The 25,813-nt window shown below is 30.9% G+C and overlaps 1 protein-coding gene across 1 annotated transcript; it reads left to right on the top strand.

Annotated features, from left to right (window-relative positions):
• The first annotated feature begins 1,892 nt into the window (after positions 1-1,892).
• LOC107440647 (retinol dehydrogenase 12) lies at positions 1,893-24,944 on the top strand. The gene is made up of 7 exons (XM_087151740.1): positions 1,893-2,001; positions 5,686-5,847; positions 6,857-7,048; positions 8,842-9,000; positions 10,077-10,196; positions 20,019-20,226; positions 24,744-24,944. Exons 1-7 carry the CDS (start codon positions 1,977-1,979, stop codon positions 24,850-24,852), a joined length of 975 nt encoding a protein of 324 aa, XP_087007866.1. The 5' UTR covers positions 1,893-1,976; the 3' UTR covers positions 24,853-24,944.
• The last annotated feature ends 869 nt before the right edge of the window (positions 24,945-25,813 follow it).

Below are 25,813 nucleotides of genomic sequence, written 5' to 3'. Positions count from 1 at the left end.
AGAACTCTCAGAAATGCAAAACGATAAGTCAGTCAAAACTTTACTTAATATAATAAGAGTGATGGCATGGCTTCGTGAGGAAACAGAAATCAAATACCCAAATTCAGCCAAATGTGCAAAAAAACTATTGTTACAGTTTCCATCTTCATATTTAGCTGAATGTGGATTTAGTGCTGTAAATGATTTACTGGCAAAAAAAAAATTGTCTGGATGTTATACAACGGGGAGACTGGAGACTGAAGCTAGCCAAATTGTAACCTAACAAGCATCAAGCGCAAGGATCTCAATAAATTTAAATGTTAAATTATTATAAAAAAATCTTTATTAAAATTATTTCGAATTTGAATTTTAGTTTTTCATTATATGTTTTGAAAATTTACTTACTGTGTTTCGTTAACAATTTCCAAATGATTTATTCCTAAAACCTATTATTTAAGTTTCTTAAGTGACCAATTCAATTTTTTAATGTTTAAAATTACGTATATGTTACATAGGGGGGGGCATAAAAATTTTAGAAAGGATTAGGTGGGGCATGGCACAAAAAATGTTGGGAAGCACTGTTTTAGATCATTATTAAGTCAAATATTATTCAGGATGATCCGTTTTCTTTTCTTTTTTGACTCACAGTACATTGTTTCTAATATGAATAGTCAGTAACTGATATTTAAGAGTGTTTCTTTATGTAAGAATTATTAAAGATGAATAAAAATATACATGAAATACTACGGTGAACAAGGTTGGTTAGTATAATTTTCGCATCCATTGAGAGCAGTTGAATTCATATCAATCGCAGTTTTAATTCATTTTACTCAATCGTGATATTTATTGTGCGAGGAAATTACTACGCATTTCATTCCGCACTATTAGCATGTATATAAGAAAACTCTTCAGCACTCAGACGGTTAAATAACATTTAAAATTAAAAGTTTATTGCTAAAGCAAACTTGGTGAGTTCACAATCATAAATTAATACAGTTTATGCATACATCAAATCGCGCATGAAACTCATCGTTAGGTTGTTAATCTTTTAATAGAGCTCTTTAACTATAATTTATAATTGGATATTATAGTAATTTGCATGATAAAATAATAATGGTTAGTAAGTTTAAACATCGATTTAAAGAATTTTATCCAAAACTATATATAAAAAAAATTATTATAGAATAATGTTATAATAAAATAAACAACTCTTTTAATTTTAAAAGCTTATTTTAGAAAAGAATCAAAATCAAAAAAGAAATGCTAGCAATGGAATAATAAAAATAAATATTACAGGTAATCGCCTTAAAATTAGGGATGAAATATATTTTATAGGAAAACAATACCTCAATGACTTGTTTTATGCAGATTACAACTTAAAAAATGTAAAAATTTATCATGTTATTATCATGTTATTTTCCGGCCAATAAAAATGCACCGACAACAACGAAAAACTGTGCCAGACTATTTAATTAAATTTATTGATCACGTGATGTGAGGCAACTACATTTCTATAATGTAATGATTTACAAATGCTTTGTATATATGTATTAGATAAAATTTGTCTCGTTTGTTTACTTTATTCAATCATTTACGAAAAATGCAAATTTTTCCATGACGGTAGAAATTATTAAAAAGACAATTCTTAATTTGGTCAATATATATATATATATATATATATATATATATATATATATATATATATATATATATATATATATATATTATTGTTTACTTTAATTTTCTTCTGTCACAAAGTGAGAGGTATTTTTTAATAGTTGCTTATTACGCAACAGCAGAATGAAAACATTTATTAGGGTTAATATTTTTTCATATTCTGTCTTTTCCTTGAGAAAAGATAATATTATTCTTTCTTCACAAGTACTGAACGTATTTAGCAATCTCACGACACCTGTACGCATATCTAGATGTTATCAATACGTTTTGAGGCAAATGCATAATACATGAAGCTTTTCTTATAAGCATTGCTATTCTATATGCTCGAGGAAGTAAGAATGTTAAGTAAGTAATTGTCTCCTTATTCAATTCCTACTATTAGTTCACACTGTTTGTTCCAATTTTCAATCTTTAATAAAATACTTTTTATTCATCCATTCAAATTTTCAATCTTTAATAAAATGCTTTTTATTCATCCATTCAAATTTTCAATCCTTAATAAAATACTTTTTATTCATCCATTCAAATTTTCAATCTTTAATAAAATACTTTTTATTCATCCATTCAAATTTTCAATCTTTAATAAAATACTTTTTATTCATCCATTCAAATTTTCAATCTTTAATAAAATACTTTTTATTCATCCATTCAAATTTTCAATCTTTAATAAAATACTTTTTATTCATCCATTCAAATTTTCAATCTTTAATAAAATACTTTTTATTCATCCATTCAAATTTTCAATCTTTAATAAAATACTTTTTATTCATCCATTCAAATTCAAATACATTTTTTTAGACTCGTAGTGAACGACACTTGATGTTAATACAGTTTTTTTTTTTTTTTTTTTTTTTTGTATAATAAACAGGGATGAGCGAAAAACGAAATGGAATTTTCTGATTGGTTAAGCGCTAGTCATTGCTTTACATTTTTACTATAAGCGATTCAGTTTTCACATATTTTTAAAAAAAAACATCAGTGATAATTTCTAACTTATAGCTCAATTTGAGCAAAATAAGTAGCACGTGTGGTCCACGTCATCAAATTTATGCTCTTATAGTTGTCTGATAAGTTTCTATTAGTTCACACTCTCTATACAAATTTATGTATCGTGTTTAAATTTTTAATCGTTAATAAAATACTTCTTGCCCATTCTTTCAAATTCAAATATATTTTTTAAAACTTTTAGGGGATGGCACTTGATGTTAATACAGATTTTTCTAATATTAATTCATTAATTAAATTTAATTTTAAACGGAAGAATAAAATGTAATTTCGGAAACTAATAAAAATCTGTATTATTCATCTTAAATTTAATAATTTTTTAATACTTTTACTATTGGAAACTTTTAAGGTTTTTACTATTTTTAAAACCATAAATATAACTGAATGAAGCTTGTACGTGAAACTAATACAAAAATCGATGGTATTTATCTTAAATTTAGTCCTTTTTAAGGCTCTTTACTATTTGAGAGATCAAATTCGATTGAATGAAGCATGTAGTGATACCAATAAAAAGTTTATATTATTTATCTAAAATTTAATCATTTTAATATGAAGTATTTTTAAGACTTGAACTATTTGAGAAATTAAATATTATTGAATAAAGCATGTAGGTTAAACTAATGAAATTATCATTATTATTTATCTCACACAGAGGAAAAAAAGTATTGTCAAAACTACCAGAATGTGGTGAAATTTACCTCATTTCTGACTCTATGAGAGCATTAAAAAAATTGGTAATTTTTACCAAAGCGCCTTGGTAATGCTTTCAGTTAAATACAGTTTGGCTCGGTTTGGTTTGATAGTTTTATGATTGGCGATAAAATTGTGAAAATGTGTTAATATTTGATAATTTTATCATTGATACCTTTGATCATAACATAAAAACCATTTATAGGATTAAATTTTCTCTTCCGTAATATATTTTATACTTATAAATATAGCTTTACTAAATATAGCTTTATGCTATGTTTATGGTATGGCAAAAAAAAAGCATTTATTCGGTTGCATTTATTTCTCAGTTTTGTATATTTTACTTAATGTGTGATAATATGAACTATAATTTTGAAAACCTACTATATTAATTATATTAATTATAATTATATTAATTATAATTATAATTATAATTATTTATTATATTAATTAAAATTATATTCATTATAATTATAATTATTTATTATATTAATTATAATTATAATTATTTATTATATTAATTATAATTGTATATAAACCTACTATATATAATTATAATTAATGGTTTGAATACCGTATATTTTGTTTTTTATTACTAGAATTATGTTTTTTTTTTCCCGAAATGTTCTTACCATACAGCACGGTAATTTTACCTGATTTTATTTTCGTGTAAATTTCATCATTTTATTAATCATTTTTAAGGCTTTTAGTATTGGAAAGATTAAATGTAATTGGATTATGCACACGTGTGAAACTAATAAAGAAAATATATATTATTTATCTTCAATTTGATCATTTCAATTAATCAACATTGCGGCATTATAAATGAGATAGAATCAACTAATTGTGATTGTGTGTAAAACTAATAAAAAAAATAACTTAATTGATATTGTATAAAGTAATAAAAAATTTATATCATAAATCTTTAATTCAAAAATTTTGAAATTATTTATACATTTCAAAATTTTTTTACTGCGAAAAATATTAACAAAATGTTTCTTAACGAACCTATATTAAAATTAATGCAAACTAATAATTTAATTTAAACGTAATTTTTTATGATTTTCATATTATATTTACTATGAAATGTATCGGATTCAAAATATTTAAAATTCTGTAATTTATTCAAAACTGGTTACGGTTGACTTTCCAGAAAACAGTGCTAATTTTTAAATTTAAAATTCAAATTTATAATAATTTCAGTTATCGTCCTTAAATGTTCATATTCTTCAATTTCTTAAAACGAAAGCAATAATACGTTTTTTTCTTCTTATGTCACGAGTTGAAAATTAAACTGCATCGATATACTAGAATTTCTGAATTAAAAAGTCTTTTAATTAAAGTAATATTTTTATTTACAGTTATTTGATCAAGTTTCTACACTTTTAAATTTCATCATTTTAATGATGGAATTAAAATTATATCCATTATGTTTTTGTTAAAAATCTTTATACATTCATTTATTAGAGTGACTGGAAAAACTACGTTTTTTTATGCGTTTTTTTACGTTAAAGCGTAGAAACTACGTTTCTACGTTTTAGAACTTAAATAACTTTATTACATACTTTGTTAACAACAACTACTTGTTTTAAAAATGTAATGATTACAAACTACTTTCGAAATAAAGTCTCTACTTTAAAGAACTGGATTTGGCTGTAAAGGTTTAATGTATACTCATGTCCAAAATTTAACAAAATAAAGTTAAGGAATCGAAGAATAAATCTTAAACAAATGCTTTAGAATAATAAAGGGCTTATTTAAACTTGAGAAATTATTAAGAATTATTTCATTCTTGTCTGCATGAGATAATTTATTATTCTAAGCAATTTTTTACGATATTTTCTAATAAGTTTTCTTAATTAAATTTGATTGATTTTAATTAATTAATTCTTATTAATTATTTTAATTAATTAATTTTAAGTAATGTTAAAAATTAAGCATAACCATTAAAAATAATGCTATTTAATTCATTTTAGTAATAAGTAATAATAATTAACTAATAAATTTTTATTGATAATAAATAATGAAAACTAATTAATTAATTTTTGAAAGTAGTAAAAAGTAATAATTTTCATCATTTCATTCAAGTTTTGCGTGCAAAAACAAAACACGCGCGCCTTGTAAGAAATTATTAAGATTGCCTAATTACTGTTAGTTTACAATTTTTCCAAATTACTCATGCATCTAGTCTGACTGAGAATCACGTCATGCGATCTGATTATCCAATAAAAACACTTTAATATGTTATCACTTAGTTCAATTTTAACATTATAGTAAGATATTCTTTATTAAATTGTTACAAAATATAACTTAAATGTACATTTTTTTCCGCAGCAATTTTTGTAACAGTGTTCTACAGTGCTTTGGTTTATTTAAGGGACATATTTATCTCTAATACATGCCAAAGTAAGGCTTCTTTGAAAAACAAAACTGTTATAATCACAGGTGGAAATACTGGTATTGGAAAAGAAACCGCTTTGGGTCTCTCCAAAAGAGGTATGAAAAAACTCATGTCATTATTCAAATTTATGTATTTGAATTGTGAACTAACGTGCATTTAATCAATGAATTTTACATTCAAAAACAACTCAGTAATAAAATAGAAAATTTAAATAAGTATCACAGGCTAACAAAACTGATAAAAGTTAATCTGAATTTAAAAAGAGGATAAAATTTGACCATCTAGGAATATTCTGTGATTGTAAAAGTCTGATATCTGTTCATCAATTGAGAAGCAGCAAAAACCACCTGAACTTTAGCGAAAATTTGGTGTAAGATTTCAAAGATTCATACTCGTTAACAGGACGCTACACTACGAGAGAAATCCTTCATGGTAACTTTTATTTCAATTTTAAAATATGGAAAGGGTGAGTCCATGGAAAGTTAAGGCAGAAATTTTTTTTTTAAATAAATTATGGTATTGTTACTAAAAATTGCGCCTTCGGAAAGCTGTCTTACCGTAAAATATTAACATTCTGATATTTTCAAAAAAATTTTTCAGCATTTGGAACTTTAATATCTAATCTAGGTACAACTGAGCTCAATTTTCTCTAAACTTTAAATTTTAAAATGCCAGCGGAAATTTCATGAATGTTTTAAGTTTGAAAATATCAAAAAGAATTTCACCCGCGATATATCATTCTTTTAAATAGGGGTAAATTCGATGTTCTCTGCGCAAAAAAATAAATGAATCACCATATATAATTTTTGATACTTTGATAATTTTTGATAGTTAGATACTTGTTAGCATTAGCACACTTTTTAGTATTTTTTTAAATGGACAATTAATGCAAAAAAGTTGGCATTTTTAAAATGGAATACTGTTGTGAAAAGTTTTTTCGTAAATGGCTATTTATTTGAAAAGCTCAACAAGCATTTGTTATCATTGTTTTGCTAATAATCAACTGCAACAATGCAGCTAAATAAAATGAAAAGATTTCTAGAAAATGAAATATTTGGCTTCTTTCTTCTTGAGCATAAATGAGACTAGCATTGATTATTTTAGGTGCAAAAGTGATTATTGCATGTCGTGACACAAGTAAAGGTGAAGAAGCAGCTCAAGACATCAAAGAAAAAGTGCCTTCAGCTGCAGTTTATGTGAAGCAGCTAGATTTGTCTTCTTTTGCTTCTATTCGGAAGTTTGCGAAGCAGATATTAAAAACGGAACAACGCATTCATATTTTGATTAATAATGCAGGTAAAAATTATGTTTTTACTCCTACTGTTATACAAATGAATATTAAATTTTTATTTCCTGAAATTTATTTATGAACTTTAATTACATAATAATGCATAATAATGCAGGTAAAAATTATGTTTTTACTCCTACTGTTACACAAATGAATATTAAATTTTTATTTCCTGAAATTTATTTATGAACTTTAATTACATAATAATGCATAATAATGCTGGTAAAAATTATGTTTTTACTCCTACTGTTACACAAATGAATATTAAATTTTTATTTCCTGAAATTTATTTATGAACTTTAATTACATAATAATGCATAATAATGCAGGTAAAAATTATGTTTTTACTCCTACTGTTATACAAATGAATATTAAATTTTTATTTCCTGAAATTTATTTATGAACTTTAATTACATAATAATGCATAATAATGCAGGTAAAAATTATGTTTTTACTCCTACTGTTACACAAATGAATATTAAATTTTTATTTCCTGAAATTTATTTATGAACTTTAATTACATAATAATGCATAATAATGCTGGTAAAAATTATGTTTTTACTCCTACTGTTACACAAATGAATATTAAATTTTTATTTCCTGAAATTTATTTATGAACTTTAATTACATAATAATGCATAATAATGCTGGTAAAAATTATGTTTTTACTCCTACTGTTATACAAATGAATATTAAATTTTTGTTTCCTGAAATTTATTTATGAATTTTAATTACATAATAATGCAGGTAAAAATTATGTTTTTACTCCTACTGTTATACAAATGAATATTAAATTTTTATTTCCTGAAATTTATTTATGAACTTTAATTACATAATAATGCATAATAATGCAGGTAAAAATTATGTTTTTACTCCTACTGTTACACAAATGAATATTAAATTTTTATTTCCTGAAATTTATTTATGAACTTTAATTACGTAATAATGCATAATAATGCAGTTAAAAATTATGTTTTTACTCCTACTGTTATACAAATGAATATTAAATTTTTATTTCCTGAAATTTATTTATGAACTTTAATTACATATGCTGTAACTACAGAAATATTTTTTTTTATTTCCAATACCCACCTGTGTTAACATTTCGTCAATTCGGGCATTTACAGGGCATATTTGTTGGCCATTCTTTCAGGGGCATCATGTTAGGTGGACCTACGTTGCTTCCACAGTAAGGACAGAGATTGAAAGAACATCCGTGCCTTGTCCGGAATTCGGGCCCACAATCTTTCTGAAGCCTCTTCAGAAATATACATAAAATTCATCCCCCCCCCCGAAAAAAAAACATTACGTAGATTTTTTTTTTTTTTTTACATTTTTGAAAACACATTATTTGTTAATAAAAAGTTTATAAAGTACTCGAAAATTACCAAAAAGATACAAATAAGTACTTAGGAGTATTATTAAATGGTAGATGGCAAGAGGTTAAATATGCGGACTAAAGAATTTAAAGAGTACGAGCCACACAAATATGACTACTTTATATGTTAGTAATTGCATTTGTATGGTCTATTGTAACTTCTAAAATCTATACATCAATTACTTTTTGAAAAGTAGCTCTGAGCCGTATGTTTTATTAATTTTAAAGTTTTCACGTTTCAACTATCTAACTGCAAGCAATTTTAAATGACGGTTACGATTGCTGAATACCTTGACTAATGCACAAGCCATAGAAATATAAAGAATCGATGCACTACCTGAATTCTATCACTGAATCCAGATTTATTTTCATTTTTTTTAAAATATAGAACATTTTAATAGTAATTGTTTATGTTATTTTCAGGAGTAGCAAGTTGTCCAAAATCCCTTACCGAAGATGGATTCGAGATGCAATTTGGAGTGAATCATTTAGGACATTTCCTGTTGACAAACCTTTTACTGGAACGTCTTAAAGCTTCTGCTCCAGCTAGAATTATCAATGTCTCTTCCATTCTCCACACAAGTAAGCTTGACAGCTTTCTTTTCTAATGTTGTCTTCTTTTTTTTTTTTTTTTGATAATTATACCTTCTTTAATTTTTTAACCCTTTATTTTTTTATATTTTATAACCTACCAGTGTTTAACTCCGCAGCCATGTAATTTTGAACCCAATCCGGAAGACAAGGGAATGCCTGGATCAAGTATTGGGAGAAATTTGGTTTCGTGGAAAACTTTTTGATGGAGTGTCCAAATAACCTGATTCGAATTAGCGATATCAATCAATTAAATCGAATAAGTGATCCGAATCACTGGTTTCGAATAAATGATCTGAATCACTTGAATCAAATAGGTGGTCTAAACTACTTTATTCGAATAAGTGATGAGTATCACTTGATTCTAATCAATGATCTGAATCATCTGATTTCTTTAATTCTAATCACTCTATAAGAATCACTGCTCTAAATCGCATGATTCGAATAACTCATCCAAATTCCTTGATTCGGATCACTGATCCAAATCTCATGATTCAAATCTTTGATCTGAATCACTGGATTCAATCAATGGCCGAAACAACTTGATTCGAATTAGAGATCCTAGTCACGTGATTCGAATAAGTAATCGGAATCACTTAATTCGAATCAATGATCCGAATATTTTGATTCAAATAACTTGATTCAAATAATGACTTGAATAACTTGGTCTGAATTAAGTATTTAGATCAGTGATTCGAATAAAGGGATTTAAATCAATATTTGGCTCTTCGAATCAAGTGGTTCAATCAAGTGATACAGACCACTGATTCGAATCAAGTGATTCGGATCAGTGTTCGGTTTAAGTAATCTAAATGGTCTGTTGTAAGTCAAATGGTCTGTAAACCAAATAATCTGTGGCAAAAAGCAAACATTGAGTTTAATTTTGAATTTCTTATTCCTTATAGAATGCGATAAGTATCAAATTTATACTTTGTTCACATTTAACGTAAGTACATGTTGATTTAATTTTGTGTTCATTCTCTTCTAGTTATCATTTTAATTTTAGAAATATTATGATTATATTTACGTTTCTTGCAATGAACTTGTGTTTTTACTTTTATTTATAGTTGGTGAAATAGACTTAGATGACATCAATATGGATCGTAACTATGGACCTATTGCTGGATACAACAGGAGCAAGCTAGCTAATATACTCTTTACACGTGAACTAGCAAAGAGACTAGAAGGTAAATTATTTTGTCGGAAACAAATTTCAAAATAATTAAGCGTAAAATTTCAAAGTAAGTAAGCAGAGATAGCTGTATGCTCTTTTAGGAAAAAAATATTTAATGTTCTATAGTCATAGCTTTCGAGCATACTGAAAAAGTCATATAAGTATAAAGGGAAAAAAAGTAGAAAGTTTTGATATGTTTGATCTAGAGACAGGGATCAGGAAACTAGACCCACAACGGATTTAAATTCTTGGCCCTCAAAATATGGTCCCTTTAATTTAGTCAGGAGAGCGGTCCAAAGCTTAGATCCCTTAATGCAATTCAACTTTTCACGTTTTTCTCCACATTTCTGAAACCCACAACTCGTTTGACCAGCTCTGAAATTAATTCTCTTTTTAAAAGATATTTCCATAAAAGTCCCGCAGTGGACTGATCGTTAAGACACGGTTCCCAGCAGATCACCGAAGTCAAGCATCACTGGCTGCGGTCAGTGGGCGGGTGGGTGACCGCTTGGATTAGTCCACTTAGGGACCGAGAGTGTGCGGTATTGTTCCTCGTTAAACTGTTCTACCGTAAAGGGCTCGACTTCGCGCGCAGGTCGTCGGTCTGCCGAAGCAGGGGTGCCATCCCCTCTGCAGAGGATCAAAATTGCGATGGCAAGTCTTCGAATCATCCTCAGGGATGTTTCCCAGACCGTTGCCAATAGCCCATTGTGCAGCTCTAGTGCGACATAAATGAACTACAACAATGATTCCATTTAAAAAACTTTAATATTTACTCAATTTTTTTCAATTTAATTTAATACTATCCGAAAAACCTTTGAACTGCAAGATCTAGAAACTCTTTTTTTTATTATCTCATATTATTAATTATGCTATTTTAAATGAATAAAATCCAAAATTTAAAACAAAATTGGCGGAATAGTTCTTGAGAATTGTAAACGTTTGTTTAAATAATTATCAATTATTTGTTTTTTAAAAAATTTTCCTGTGAATACTTAGAAAAGTTTAGCCGGTATCGCCTGGTAGGTAGGTGGTAGCAAGTAGGAATAGTTGATTGGAGATTCGTGTTCGTGAGAGCTTGCGTTCGAATTTCGCCAGCTGAAGAATTTCCGTGTCTTAAATGGGGACTGGTGCATCTTAAGTCTGTCGAAGTCCTCCTAGTTCCCATAACAAATCAATCCCTCTGGGGATACTGAATTGGAGATTGATCGTGTAACGCGTGCGTGTGATGTAAGTCGTCTTCTTGGCCATAGATGGCGCTACTGGAAAGCAAGAAAAGCACTCTCTGCCTTAAAAATTCGCAATTTCCTCTCGATTATTCCAAATAAAACAAAAAATTTTAAAATAGGATTTTTTAAAGTAATTTCCAGCTTAGTACATAAGATATATTTTATCCCTAATAGCTAGCCACGAGTCAAAATGACCGGAGTTTACAATATAATGAGTAGTTAATTAAGTTGTTAGCTTGTGAGGGTTAATGATGCACAAAATAATATTTAAACTACTTATGACTACTTCCTGGTCAAACTACTGGTACTCCATTTTTCAACTTATCTTGTGTGTTTACTCATTATTTTTATTTGTCTTTGTCTAAAAAACTGTTTTCTATAATCTAATAACGTGAAACTACGGAGAAGGGCAATAAATAAAAAAGAAATGAAAATTTCCCAGCTTTATCTATTTTGCTGGAATATGTCTTTCAGTTTATGTACATAATTTGTAGCATTCATTTAAGCTGTTGAGCAGCAAAATTCTATTATTAATTCTATTACATATCACAAATTCTATTAATTCTATTACGATTTGAGATAACCAAACAACGATATTATTACATAAAGTTCAGGCCTTACAATGCCTCAACAGTCTCGTGCGACTTTAAGAGTTCAGTTACGTGTTTGCTTTTGTGTCTTTGGAAAATTTGAGATAAAGGAACCTGAAGAGTTAACAGTAAACTAAAAAATAAAGTAAAATAAGATTAAATAAAATAAGATAAAATAAAATTCAGTAAAATAAGATAAAATAAAATAAATTTAAAAAAAAAAGAAAAAAATGAGATAAAATAAAAAATAATATTAAATGACTTGAAATAAAATAATATAAATAAGATAAAATAAGATAAAATAAAAAATAAAATTAAACAAAAAATAATATAAAACAAAAAATATCATAAAATTAAAAATAAGATAAAATAAAATAAAAAAAATTAGATAAAATAAGAAAAAAATAAGATAAAATAAAAAATAAAACAAAATAAAAAAATAAGACAAAATAAAAAAAATTAGATAAAATAAAAAATAAAGTAACTAAGACTGCATTGTCTATGATGATAGAATAGAGTGTATATTATCTTCCGATCATCGCTAAAATGAATTCAAAACTGTTGCCAACACCCCCATCAGAATAGTTCTAATGCGATGGAACAATCAAGTCAAAAAAAATTTCTTTATTTTCTTCAACAAAAAAAACTAAAGCTTAACTTAAAAACCATAGGTAGTAAATTTTTCATCTTGAATATGATTAGGGGAATATGACTACTGAGAGAGAAACGGAATTTTGTAAGTTTCCGGTGTATCGATGGGCTTATGTTATGTTGGGATATGTGAATAGACTTGATATTTCAAGAAGTATTATTAATAAGAATAAATTTTAATTTATACGCAATTTCGCCATTTTTAAGATTTTTCTTTATTTGATAAATTTTAAAAGTGAGTCATAAATCAGATAAAAGAAAGTTCAGTAAAAGGGTTCCATGTTTTTAACTTAAGTTAGATGGGTTTACAAATAAAATGATACATAGCGCTAGTCGTAAATGAATGGTAACTAGTGTAAAAACATTAACAATATAGGATGGATTGGACGGAATAATCTACTAATTCGATTATGAATTTCAACCGCTAGCGCCACCTGTGATAGATTTATGTAACTAACAATCCAAAATATTTTTTCATTAAATTTAATCATTTAGTTTAAATTTCATTAAATTTCAAAATTAGTTGATCTTGCATTAAACCAATAGATATGCACTCCAAATACTGGAGTTACAACGCATTGTCTTCATCCTGGTTTCGCTCATACTGATATTTTTCGACATTTGTTTACTTCATTCAACATAATTGCTTAACTAGATTGCTTTCTCGGATGTATGAACTACATCCCGAGAAATTTCAATCTGACCATAATACTTTTGATTTGACTTTAAAAAATCAGTTTCCAATATTTTGCAATTTGTGACAAGCTCTCCTCTTCCCCCCCACTACAGCGCCTCTGGCGGTGAACTAAGACAGTCTGCCAGGAACCGCCGTTAAGCACGGACGTTTAATTCGAGCCCAAAACCCCCTCTTCCAAATTCTTGTATTTTTTTATCCTTGTTTTATTTTTATGTGTTTTGTCCTTTTCAATAAATATTTAGAGTTAGATAATTTCTAGTTTTTCATTATTTATGTGAATTGGTAGAAATACAAATAAACCAGGACTTCCCCTACAAAAATGACGCCCAACTCGTGGCCGAACTAACGGTTCCTTGCTGGCTCAAATTTTTTTTTCAGAAAGTGAATGAACGACCTGTTCAATTTGTGGAATATAATGAGGTCATCCCGCACCTCGATTGCCTGAATTTTGATTCAGTATTTCCGTTTTCCCAGCTTACCCCAGCTAGACGAGGAAAACCGGGAAAACCCTTTCCCGCTCAACATCGATAAGTATAATTTTTATAGTAGTAAGGCTTACTAAAATAAAATACTAATATTTACTATCGATTGATTTCAAACTTAATGAAAAGTATTATGTTGTATAGTAATTCTGTGTGTGAAGTTTAAATATATTATAAATATTTTGAATCATTCATTCTAAAAATAATTTTTATAAACTAAGAATCTGATAGAGAAATATATTATGAGAGTTAGCTATCTTTTTATGTTTCAAAATGAATATATAAAGTTAAAAAAGGTGCATTCTAAAATATTTAAGCATTGATTTTTTTTTCTCATTTAAGAAGTGTGTTTAAAATTATTCATCTATTTGATTATTATGTTATGAATATCACTTTCGATTAATGCTTGCGCGTCTGTGAATCAGACAAGATTCTTTCTTTATTGCTTTCTGTGGCGTCAAAACCACAGACGAATTTCTTTTCATGGTAAAATGAGAGTGTTTGTAAACCGAAACTGAAACTTATGCTAATGATTATCAAGAACTTATGTCTTAGTTGTTGTTATATTGCATTTTGTTTTATTTTCATTGATCTCAATTACAGATATAAATTGAATTTAGCTAAGGTTAAAATAAAACTTGTCATTTAAAAGAAAAAATATTCAAAACTAAGAAAGAGGAAAAGAAATTTAAGAATATGTTGCTTCTTTTTAATTCATTCATGTAACTTATAGCATAGTTTTATTATTACAATTTCTATTTGTTATTACTTCATAAAAAAAAAAAGGAAGGAGAAGAATTTTTTCTATTGCTATGTGTTTTATATATATGTTTCTATATTGAATACACTTTAGTAACAAAGGTGGATAATTTTAATAAATGAAGAGTAGTGTATTTTGGGATGAAAAAAAAAGTTTTATCTTGGTTTAATAGAATTTTATCCAGAAAAATTAAAGTAAAATGTCTGTATAGTGTTTATACAGTATAATGTTTATTGTTCAAAATATTGATTTATTTACAATATTGGTGTTTTATATGGGAATTTTGTTGATGTATTATAATTTACATTACCACTACTTTCTTTATAATTAATACACCGTATATTTTTATTTTCCATTGGTTGTTTGAATAGATTATATTAACTGGTTCAAATTATCTCAAGTAATATTGTGTGATAGGGCATCTATAATTAGAAACATTTTATATTAAATAATAAGTGACATTTCATTATCAGTGACATTTTAAGACTATTGGGGGTATTAAACAATATCTATTAAGTGGTGCTTTCACAATCTGCTACAATGACATTTTTAGGAAAGGGAAAAAAGGTCGATTTATGTGTATTAGCTGAAGAAATGGGTCTCAAGGTTCCCCCCGATGCTAAAGTCATTCAAATTAAGAAACTGATCACAGAAAATGAAGCATACGATGAAGAATTTTGCCTCAACGTGCTACAAAATATTATTGATGACAGAGTCGAAAGAGAAAGAAGCGAAAAATTAAATAGAGAAAAAGAAGAGGAACAAAATCGAATTTTGAAAGAAAAGGAACAAGAACAGAATTTTGAGCTAGAAAAATTACGTTTGCAAATTGAAGCCCAAAAATCCATACAACCATCATCTGGTTTAACTAGTACTTGTCCTGTCAACTTTCAATTAAAGAAATTACTACCTGAATTCAATCCCAAAGAGGACGATATGGTTTTATATCTCAACTTATTTCAACGCCAATTGAAATTTTTAAAAGTAGACAAAGAGAATTGGGTAGCTTATTTACTTGGTGTCCTGCCAAACGATATTGCTCAACTCATCGCAAGAGAAGCAGAAGATAAAGCCCAAGATTTTGACTATGTCAAAGAAATGCTTCTGAAAAGATTTAAGCTAAGTGCAGAAAAGCTTCGACAGTTATATGCCACTCACAGAAAAACACCTGAGAAAACTTGGAAAGATTTTCATTTTGAACTCCAAACTTTTTTCGAAAATTGGTTAATGGAATTAGACATTAAAACTTTTGATGAATTAAAAAATTTGATGATCGTCGATCAAATGAAGAAAAGAATTCCTCCAGAAGCTAAAGAGCACTTCTTAGATGTCTGGTGTGAATGGAAAATGCCTGAAGATTTAATTGAGAAAATGGATGCATATGAAAATCTTCGTATGAACAAAAATGATTTGCAGAAAACAAATACAGAAAAGAAGCTTAATTTGAAACAAACAGAATCACGAAGACTTTATAACCAAAACAAGTATTCGCGTAGTCCCAGGGTACAATATGACCAGAAATATAACATGCATTCTTTCAGACAAGAAAATAGGCGAGATACTGGAGTTCAAAGTCATAACAAGCAGGACTTTTATAATAATGAAAGAATTCCCAGAAGAAATGATTTAATGTATGATGATCAACATCATAAAGTAAACAATGACAGATTTGAAGAGAGCAGAACTGGTAGAAGGTGCTATGGATGTGGTGAACCTGGCATTATCAAATCACGCTGTCCTAAATGCAATCCGTCTAGCACAAACTCTTCTCCCAGTGTTGGAAACGTCCTCTTCCAGTCATGTGTAGACGAATCATCACAACTAGCTATATTGAGTATAACAGTAAATGGACTCTTAGGTACTGCATGTGCTGACAGTGGAGCAAGCCATTGTATTGCTGGAGAACGGTTGTATCAAATTCTCAAACAAGAAGGTGCAGACTTTCAAGAGACCCAACTCACTATGACACTTGCTGACGGAGAAAAACGACAAGTGGAAGCCTTCACTACTTTGGTAGATATAGGACTTGAAGGAAGAGTCTTTAAAACGAACTTAATTGCATTACCCCATGCTAAAGAAAATCGTACTCTCCTTGGTACAGATTTCCTTCAAGATGCTGGTATCGTCCTTGATCTAAAAAGTCGCAGATGGTTCTTTAGTGATTTTCCCCGACGAAAATTTAATTTTGCTGAGGAAGCCAATTTGTGTGATATCAAGAATACGCTATGTGCTGAATCCAGTACTTGTCAACTGAGAGAGGAAGAAGGTCAACAACTGTCAAGTGAAGAAAAAAACAAACTCAACACCCTGTTGAAACAGTATGAAAGAATCTTCGAACCAGGGGGAGATGCTACTCCATACGCAAAACATTACATCAATACTGGTGATCATCCTCCTGTATCTGTTCCCCCGTACAGATTACCTCCTTCTAAGAAAGAAGAGTTGAAGAGACAAATCAATGATTTGCTAGAGAAAGATATAATTGAAGAGTGCGAGTCGCCTTACGCCGCACCCGTGGTTTTAGTTCCAAAACCGAACGGTTATAGACTCTGCGTGGACTATCGAAAACTAAATGAGAAAACTTTACCCGATACATATCCATTACCCAGAATGGATGATTTATGGCATGATGCAAAGACATGTAAATATATGTCAACCATTGACTTAACAGCTAGCTATCATCAGGTAGAAGTTAACCCAGCTGACAGAGATAAAACAGCATTCATCTGTTCTTATGGCACTTTCCGATTCAAAAGAATGCCTTTTGGTTTACGAAACGCTGTAGCAACGTTCCAACGCCTGATGGATCGTTTCCGCAATGGACTTCCTTCAGTAAAACTGCTGGTTTACCTAGATGATCTGTTTGTGTTGTCACCTACCTTTGAACAACATATCCAAGATCTGAAAGATGTCTTTGACCGTCTTGACAAATTTCGACTTAGTGCAAACAGAAAGAAATGCAAATTTGCATGTTCTAAAGTAAAGTATCTTGGACTTTGGATAACATCTGAGGGAATTGAAACAGACCCAGATAAAGTAAATGCCATCACCTCCATGCCTTCTCCAAGAAACGTGAAACAAGTTCAGTCGTTTATACAAACATGTTCATGGTATCGAAAATTTATTCCTGGTTTTTCCGAAATTGCCAGACCACTTACCAATTTGACAAAGAAAAATGCCTCTTGGGAATGGGGTGTTGAACAGCAAAAAGCATTTGAAGAACTGAAACAAAGCTTGATTTCTCCTCCAATTCTAAAGCAAGCGGATGAAACTAAACCATTCCTCATACGGACAGACGCTAGTAACTACGCTTTGGGTGCTGTCCTTTTGCAAAAACACGAAACTCAAGAACATCCTGTAGAATACGCAAGCAGATTGCTGAGTTCTGCGGAACGGAATTACTCGACAACAGAGCGTGAGGCCCTTGCTGTCATTTGGGCACTTCAAAAATTCCGAGGATACGTGGAAGGTACCGAAGTCATCATTTCGTCCGATCATCAACCTCTCAAGTGGCTCATGAGTTTAAAATCTCCATCTGGAAGACTGGCGAGATGGGCCCTGCAGCTGCAAGAGTTCAATCTTAAGATAGAATACCTCCCCGGGAAATCGAACTATGTGGCAGACATGCTTTCAAGACCCATATGTCAAACTGATGAAATATTTTGCGAAGCTTCCACTATTTCCGTAGACTTCCCTAAGAAAACACCTAAAGAAATAAGAGAGGAGCAAATGAAAGATGAAGAGCTTAAGAAAATAATTACATGTTTTGAAGATCCAGAAAAAGGAGTAGACTATTCCAATTGGACACAAAGAGGATATATAATGAATCAAGGCGTATTATTCCGATATTCTCCTGCTTCAGATGCTGAAGAAGCACAGTTGGTAGTACCGTTGCATGAAAGAGCTCAAATTTTAAAATTACACCATGACGCTCCAAGTGCTGGACACTACGGAGTAGAGGGAACATTAAATAGAATAAATCAACGATATTATTGGACTGGTATGAGATCCTTCATAGCTGACTATGTTAAGAGCTGTGTTGAATGCGCCAGATACAAAGCCAGTAATCAAAAACCTTGTGGACTTCTGCAGACACCAATATACAGCCAACGATTTGAAACCTTGGCAATAGATCTCTTTGGACCTTTACCCACAACTAAAGAGGGTAAATCCTGGATTTTTATAGTGGAAGATTGTTCAACTAAGTGGGTAGAATTATTTTCTCTCACTACAGCCACTGCTAAAGAATGCGCCACTGTTCTTGTGGAAGAGATCTTTCTTCGCTATGGGATTCCTCGAAGAATAATAAGTGATAACGGAACTCAGTTCGTCTCTGCTGTCATGCAGCAATTGTGTTTCCTTTTGAAAATAGATCAGAACCTCACACCAGTATATCACCCACAGGCGAATCCTGTAGAGCGCAAAAATCGCGACCTGAAGCCACGTCTTGCAATCCTTGTGGGACAAGATCACACTTCCTGGGCTGAAAAACTTCCGATGATTAGATTCGCCATGAACAGTGCAAAGTGTGAAACAACTGGCGAAACAGCATCATTTCTCATGTTTGGACGAGAAATGAGAACCATAGATGACGTTACGAGTGATTTTCGTGCCATCGTCAACAACGATAATTTCGTGCCCGAGATCACTCCCTACCTAAAAAGATTAGCCAATATCTCTAATGACATCCGAGATAGAGTTGAATCCAAACAAGATCAGAGAAAGACCTACGCAGACCAAAAGCGTCAAAAATCACCACAGTACGCACCTGGTGATAAAGTATGGGTTACTTTGCATCCTAAGAGCAATGCTGCAAAATCGAAGTCGGCAAAGTTCATGCCAAAGAGAGATGGACCGTACATCATCCTCACCCAAAGGTCCCCAACATCGTATGAAGTGGCCCACGTTGATAAGCCACATGAGCCGTTAGGACAGTATCATGTATCCGCATTGAAAAAGTGTTCTGATGAAAATGCAGTGCCGGTGGCACCTTTACGTAAACGAGGCAGACCAAAAACTCTTGATTCTGACCCCAAAACCTTGATGACCCTCAGAAGAAGCCAAAAACGAAAAAGTGCTGGTCCCTCAACGAGACGTTAAATCGGAACCAGAGGGGGAGTGTGACAAGCTCTCCTCTTCCCCCCCACTACAGCGCCTCTGGCGGTGAACTAAGACAGTCTGCCAGGAACCGCCGTTAAGCACGGACGTTTAATTCGAGCCCAAAACCCCCTCTTCCAAATTCTTGTATTTTTTTATCCTTGTTTTATTTTTATGTGTTTTGTCCTTTTCAATAAATATTTAGAGTTAGATAATTTCTAGTTTTTCATTATTTATGTGAATTGGTAGAAATACAAATAAACCAGGACTTCCCCTACAAATTTTAAATTTGGTTGTTCTTGCATTAAATCACTAGATATGCACTACAGGTACAGGTGTTACAACATATTGTCTTCATCCTGGTTTCGTCCATACTGATATTACACGGCATTTGTACACTTCAATGAACATTATTGTTGCATACATCTACGTTGGATGGTTTAAACTTATCGGGAAGAATGCTCACCAAGGTGCGCAGACGACCATCTATTGCGCTGTTGAAGAATCATTGGAAAAAGAATCTGGGTTTTATTATTGGTAAGTTAAGTAAGTTCTGACAATATTAGGGTTAGATAAGAACTGAAGAGCTCAGTGAAAGTAGATTCTAAGTTTTTGCAAGAATAGAGATTTCCAAGAGAAATATCGTATTTAACTTTACAACTTAAACTTATTTTGTCAAGTCAGTAAATTTCAGAAATCGCAGTGGAAAAAGGTACTAGGACAGGGGTGGCGAACTTTTATACACCAACGTGCCATTTTTTCTAAAAAAATTGTTTAATGAGGTCATAGACGTACCGTCAAATAATTTTCACTCCGTGATTATTGGGAAAATAATAATGCTAAATACTATCAACTTAAAACTCTTTATTTACATTGAAAATAAATACATTGTGCCATGTCTCAGTTATACGCGAAATGTAACATCAGTGTGACTTCTGTTATTGCAGATTAGATGACAAATAACTTATATTAGGTTGTAAGATGTTAGTTTAAGCAGGACTGTTAATTTTTTGTTTACTAGTTATTTATTGTTAGCTTGTTTTTTAGGGTTATTAACTGCTTTTTTAGCATTAATTGTAAATTTATTTATTAATAATTGTTTATTATTTTGATTTGCTTTTGTGAATTTTAATTTAATTGTTACATATGCTACGTAGTGTAATAACATTTGTGTAATAACAATTCATAGTGTAATTTCAATTGTGATCGGTGGCGTGCCCAAAATATTGTGTCTCGTGCCATAAATAGCACGCGTGCCATTGGCTCGCCATCTCTGTACTGGAAAATACTTAGTTATAATGAGTTTTTCGTATGGAAGAAATTTCCAAGTGCCATTTTGCTACACATACTCAACAGCAACCTCAACCTATTAGATAAAATTATGTTCTGAGATTCTTAATGGCTGGTAGCACAAATTAAAACAGTAAATTAGTTTTTCATGGGCATTCAAAAATTGGTAAATTCGATGCTAAGAAGCTCAAGCAGTATATATATATATATATATATATATATATATATATATATATATATATATATATATATATATATATATATATATATATATATATATATATATATATATATATATATATATATATATATATATATATATATAAGTTCAAAATGAAGAATAAAACAAAGAAAAATTATAGACATATGAAAAAAGGGGGTGGGAAATAATAAGTAAAAAAATAACAAACAACATTTTATTAAAAAAAAAAAAAAAAAAAAAGTTAAATGTTAATTAAAAAACCGGAAAAAAAAGATATAATCTTTTCTTCAGCCCACACGATTATATCGTTTTTCTTAACTTTCTTAGTGTTTTCTTGTATTTATTTATTTATTATATATATATATATATATATATATATATATATATATATATATATATATATATATATATATATATATATATATATATATATATATATATATATATATATATATATACTTTTCACCTAAGAACACTCTTTTGATTAAAAAGCCGGAAATCAAAATAACGAAAAGATATAATTTCTTCATCAGCTCACATGATTATATCCGCAGAAAGGAGTGCTTTCTAATACTGTATCAATATAGCCAAAGCGAAATATATCTATGCAATAGTGTGAGGAGCACTCAAACTTACTTTTCGCATATAGTGCGCCAAAAAAAACGGACCTCCCTAAATAACTTCTGATCTAATGATCGGATCTATACGTTCTAGGACTCAATTTTAATAGCTCGAGGGGTTAACCTGAAACATGCTAATTAATAAGTGCAGACGATATTTTTAGTTACGAAATCAGACACAAAAACGTATTTTCTTTGAATAAACCTATCTTTTTTTCCTCTGCTGCAGATTTCTGATCCCAAAAATATGGGGGGTAGCTGCAATCTGGGAAATATAGTCCCCACAGTTTGTTCAGGAGAGCTATTCAAAGTTTGAAACCCCGAAGGTTAATTTTATTTTTTGCGTATTTCGCCGTATGTGGAGAACTTCTTAAACGAAATCTTTCCACACAATTATAAAATTTGTTTATCCAAAGATTAATCCATGCAGAAAAATAAATTTTAGTAAATACTATTTATTATTTTTTATTATTTTACATTGCAATAGTCGAAAAAAATTTTAATTGTAAGGTACTCAATTTTTCATATCATTTTAAAGTATCTAATTTATCATGGCGAAATACAAAATTTGAACGAAATCGGTTGAATAGTTCCTGGGAAATCGTGTTTTAAAAAAGTTGTATATTTAAAATTTGATTCTCAAGAACTATTCGACCGATTTCGCCCAAGTTTTGTATTTTGACATGCATAATTAGATGCGTTAAATGCTTGTAAAAATTTACATACCTTACAATTCAAAAGTTTTACGGTTCTTATTTAAAAAATAGTAAATATTTACTAAAATTTATTTTTTTGCATGGATTTATCTTTGGATAAACGAATTTTATATTTGTGTGCAAAATTTTTTCCCTTCGCTTAAAAAATTCTCGAGATATAGCAAAATACGCAAAAAATTAAGTTAACATTAGGGGGTCCAAACTTCGGATAGCTCTCCAGGCCAGACTATGGGGACCATGGTTTGAGACCACCCCCTATATTTTTGGGGTCAGATATCCAAATCCGTCGAAAAAAGATATGTTGATTCAGAGAAAGTACATTTTTGCGTCTGGCTTTGTAACTTAAAACATTGCCTGCAGTTATTAATTAGTATAGTTCAAGCCACTTTTCTAGCCATTAAGATTGAGTCTTAGAACTTAGAACGTGAAGATCCGATCATTACATCAAAAGTTATTCAGGATGGTCCGTTTCTAAAATTTTGCGAACTGTATATATATATATATATATATATATATATATATATATATATATATATATATATATATATATATATATATACACTGGTGTGCAAAACTAAAGCAACAAGTGGTTTTTCGGCCACAGCTCCCCAACAAAGTATAAGATAGCCATGAAATTGCAGTATAATATGCACGTAATTCAGTAGAAAGATTATTTGTATGCAAATTTTAGAAATAAAACGTCGTAGGTGATGTAAGTGTACGTAAACCTTGTGCATCTGCGGGCGCAGGTCAAAGCTGTGATAAAAGGATGAAAAGCACCGTAGTTAAAGACATTCGCTGCAAGTGCAAGTGATTTGTTTTGTGAAACATGTCTTCAAGAAATTATTTAGACGACTTTACTCGAGGAAGAATGATTGGGAAGCTTGAGGAGGGGCGTAGTGTGACCAGTGTCGCCGAAGTGTTCGGGATCAACAAAAGTGTTGTTTCTCGTGCTTAGAATGCCTTTAAAACTACTGGTACAGCTGTTCCGAAGGTTGGTGGTGGCCGTCCAAGGAAAACAACACCAAGAGATGACCGTTACATTGTCCTCCAGGCGAAGGGAACCGTTTTCAGTCAGTCAGCGCCATATCTCAGCAACTGTGCACAATCACAGGACGACAAGTATCAAGATTTACAATTGCCAGACGCCTCCACTAAGGTGGCTTATTTGCTAGACGTCCTGAATGCTGCATACCTTTAAAAGTTAGTCATCGGCGGCACAGTTTAGAGTGGTGCAGAGAACACGAAACCTGGACACTTCATCAATGGAGTCGCGTCTTCTTCACAGATGAGAGTCGTTTTAGTGCTACAAGCGATTCTCAACGTCAGTTGATCTGGAGAGAGGTTGGGGCTCGATTTTATCCCAATAACATCTCGGAAAGAGATCGTTACGGTGGTCCTGGAGTTGTCGTCTGGGGTGGCATTATGTTGAACGGACGGACTGAGCTTCAGATCTTCGACCGAGGTTCTGTAACTGGAGACCGCTACTGCAATGAGGTAATCCTACCCCATGTGCGCCTGTTCCAAGAGGCCATTGGACCAGACTTCATTTTTATGGATGACAATACCCGGCCACACCGTACTGCTAATGTTCAAGAGCTACTGGAAAGTGAAGATATCACACGAATGGATTGGCCAGCTTACTCTCCAGATCTAAATCCCATAGAGCATGTGTGGGATGCATTAGGAAGACGTCTTGCGACACGACAGTATCCTCCTGGTAACACCCATCAGCTGAAAGATGCGTTAAAGGAGGAATGGAGACGTTTACCCCAAGAACTCCTGGATAATCTGGTGCTTAGCATGGAGAGACGATGCCAAGCAACAATTACAGTAAGGGGAGGGGTTATCCCATACTAGGGAGCATCTGCCAGTTGTACTTACGCTTCTTGCAATCATGTGTAACGCCACTGTATGTCAAATAAAGCCTTTTTTTTGTTCCATTCCTTACTTTAAGCTTTATATTCATTTCTGCGCCATTGTTCTTTTACCATCATTTAAGTACAAAATAATGTACATTATATTCAAATTTCATGTCAATTGGATGATTTCTTGTAGAGTTATGACAAAAAACGCACTAGATGCTTAAGTTTTGCACACCAGTGTGTGCGTGTATATATATATATATATATATATATATATATATATATATATATATATATATATATATATATATATATATATATATATATATATATAATATATATATATATTATCTCATTTCAGTAACTGCACAAGAATAGATCCATCTGCAAGAGCACAGGATAATGAAATGACAAGAAAGTTGTGGGAATATAGCAAGCAAGCCACTATCCAGAGCACAAGAAATTTTTAATCTTTCCCATAAAGATAATTATTAAAATATACATCAGTTTTTCTTTCTTTTATAAATCCAAATGATCCAAAGAGTTAATCGATTTAATTTCAGAACACAAAGTAGGAACGCCTCATTATTAAATGTGAAACATATACACCGAAGAGCCATTACATTATGACCACCCTGCTAATAACATGTAGAACCACCTTTAGCCCTCAAAACTGCTAGCACCAGCCGTGCCGTTGATTCCACAAGGTGCTGATAGGTAGTCTGAGGTATCTGGTACCAAGCGCTCACCAACTGGCCCTGCAATTCCCTCACATTGCCAGGGGGTAGCGTGGCAGCACGAATTTGGATTTCCAGGTAGGACCACAAATGCTCTATTGGATTAAGGTCAGGTGAATTTGGGAGCCAAGACATGACTTGAAAGTCACTGGAATGTTCCTCGACGATTCGACCCTTATGACATGGTGCATTCCTGTTGGTAAACACCATCCCCCGCACTATGTTCAAGTAGCTTACAGGCATCAGGGATTGTTCTATGAGGATTATGGGTCCTAATGTGCCCCATGAAAACATTGTTCCTGGGCGAGAAACCATGAAAACCTGGGCGAGTCCATTGTTATAGATGGAGGGTGGTCATAATGTAATGGCTCGTTGGTGTATATACATACGCTGAATCGAATGAGATTATACAGGAGTCAAAAGAACGAATAGTTCAAGAGATGCAAATGCTTTTATCCATGTGTGACATTAGGTCACAGCCTAATTTTCTAAATATCCTGTTTTTTTAATCAAAAATACTAATTCTTTCGACTTAATTTATAATTTTGTAATACATTTTTATTTCATCATCTTTCTTTAGCCCCTTAAGCGGTAGCGCAATTTGGACATTCTCCCCCTAAAATTCCTTACCAGCTCCTTTAAGAGCCCCTTTCTTTCGAGAACTTTCCACCCTTTTTCGTTTCTGAGAATTTCG

Source organism: Parasteatoda tepidariorum, chromosome 9 (genome assembly GCF_982258835.1).
Source record: "Parasteatoda tepidariorum strain Cologne lab strain chromosome 9, Ptep-v5.0, whole genome shotgun sequence".
Taxonomy (NCBI): domain Eukaryota; kingdom Metazoa; phylum Arthropoda; class Arachnida; order Araneae; family Theridiidae; genus Parasteatoda; species Parasteatoda tepidariorum.
Note: the sequence above shows the minus strand (reverse complement) of the source record. Positions and strands in the feature narration are given on the sequence as shown.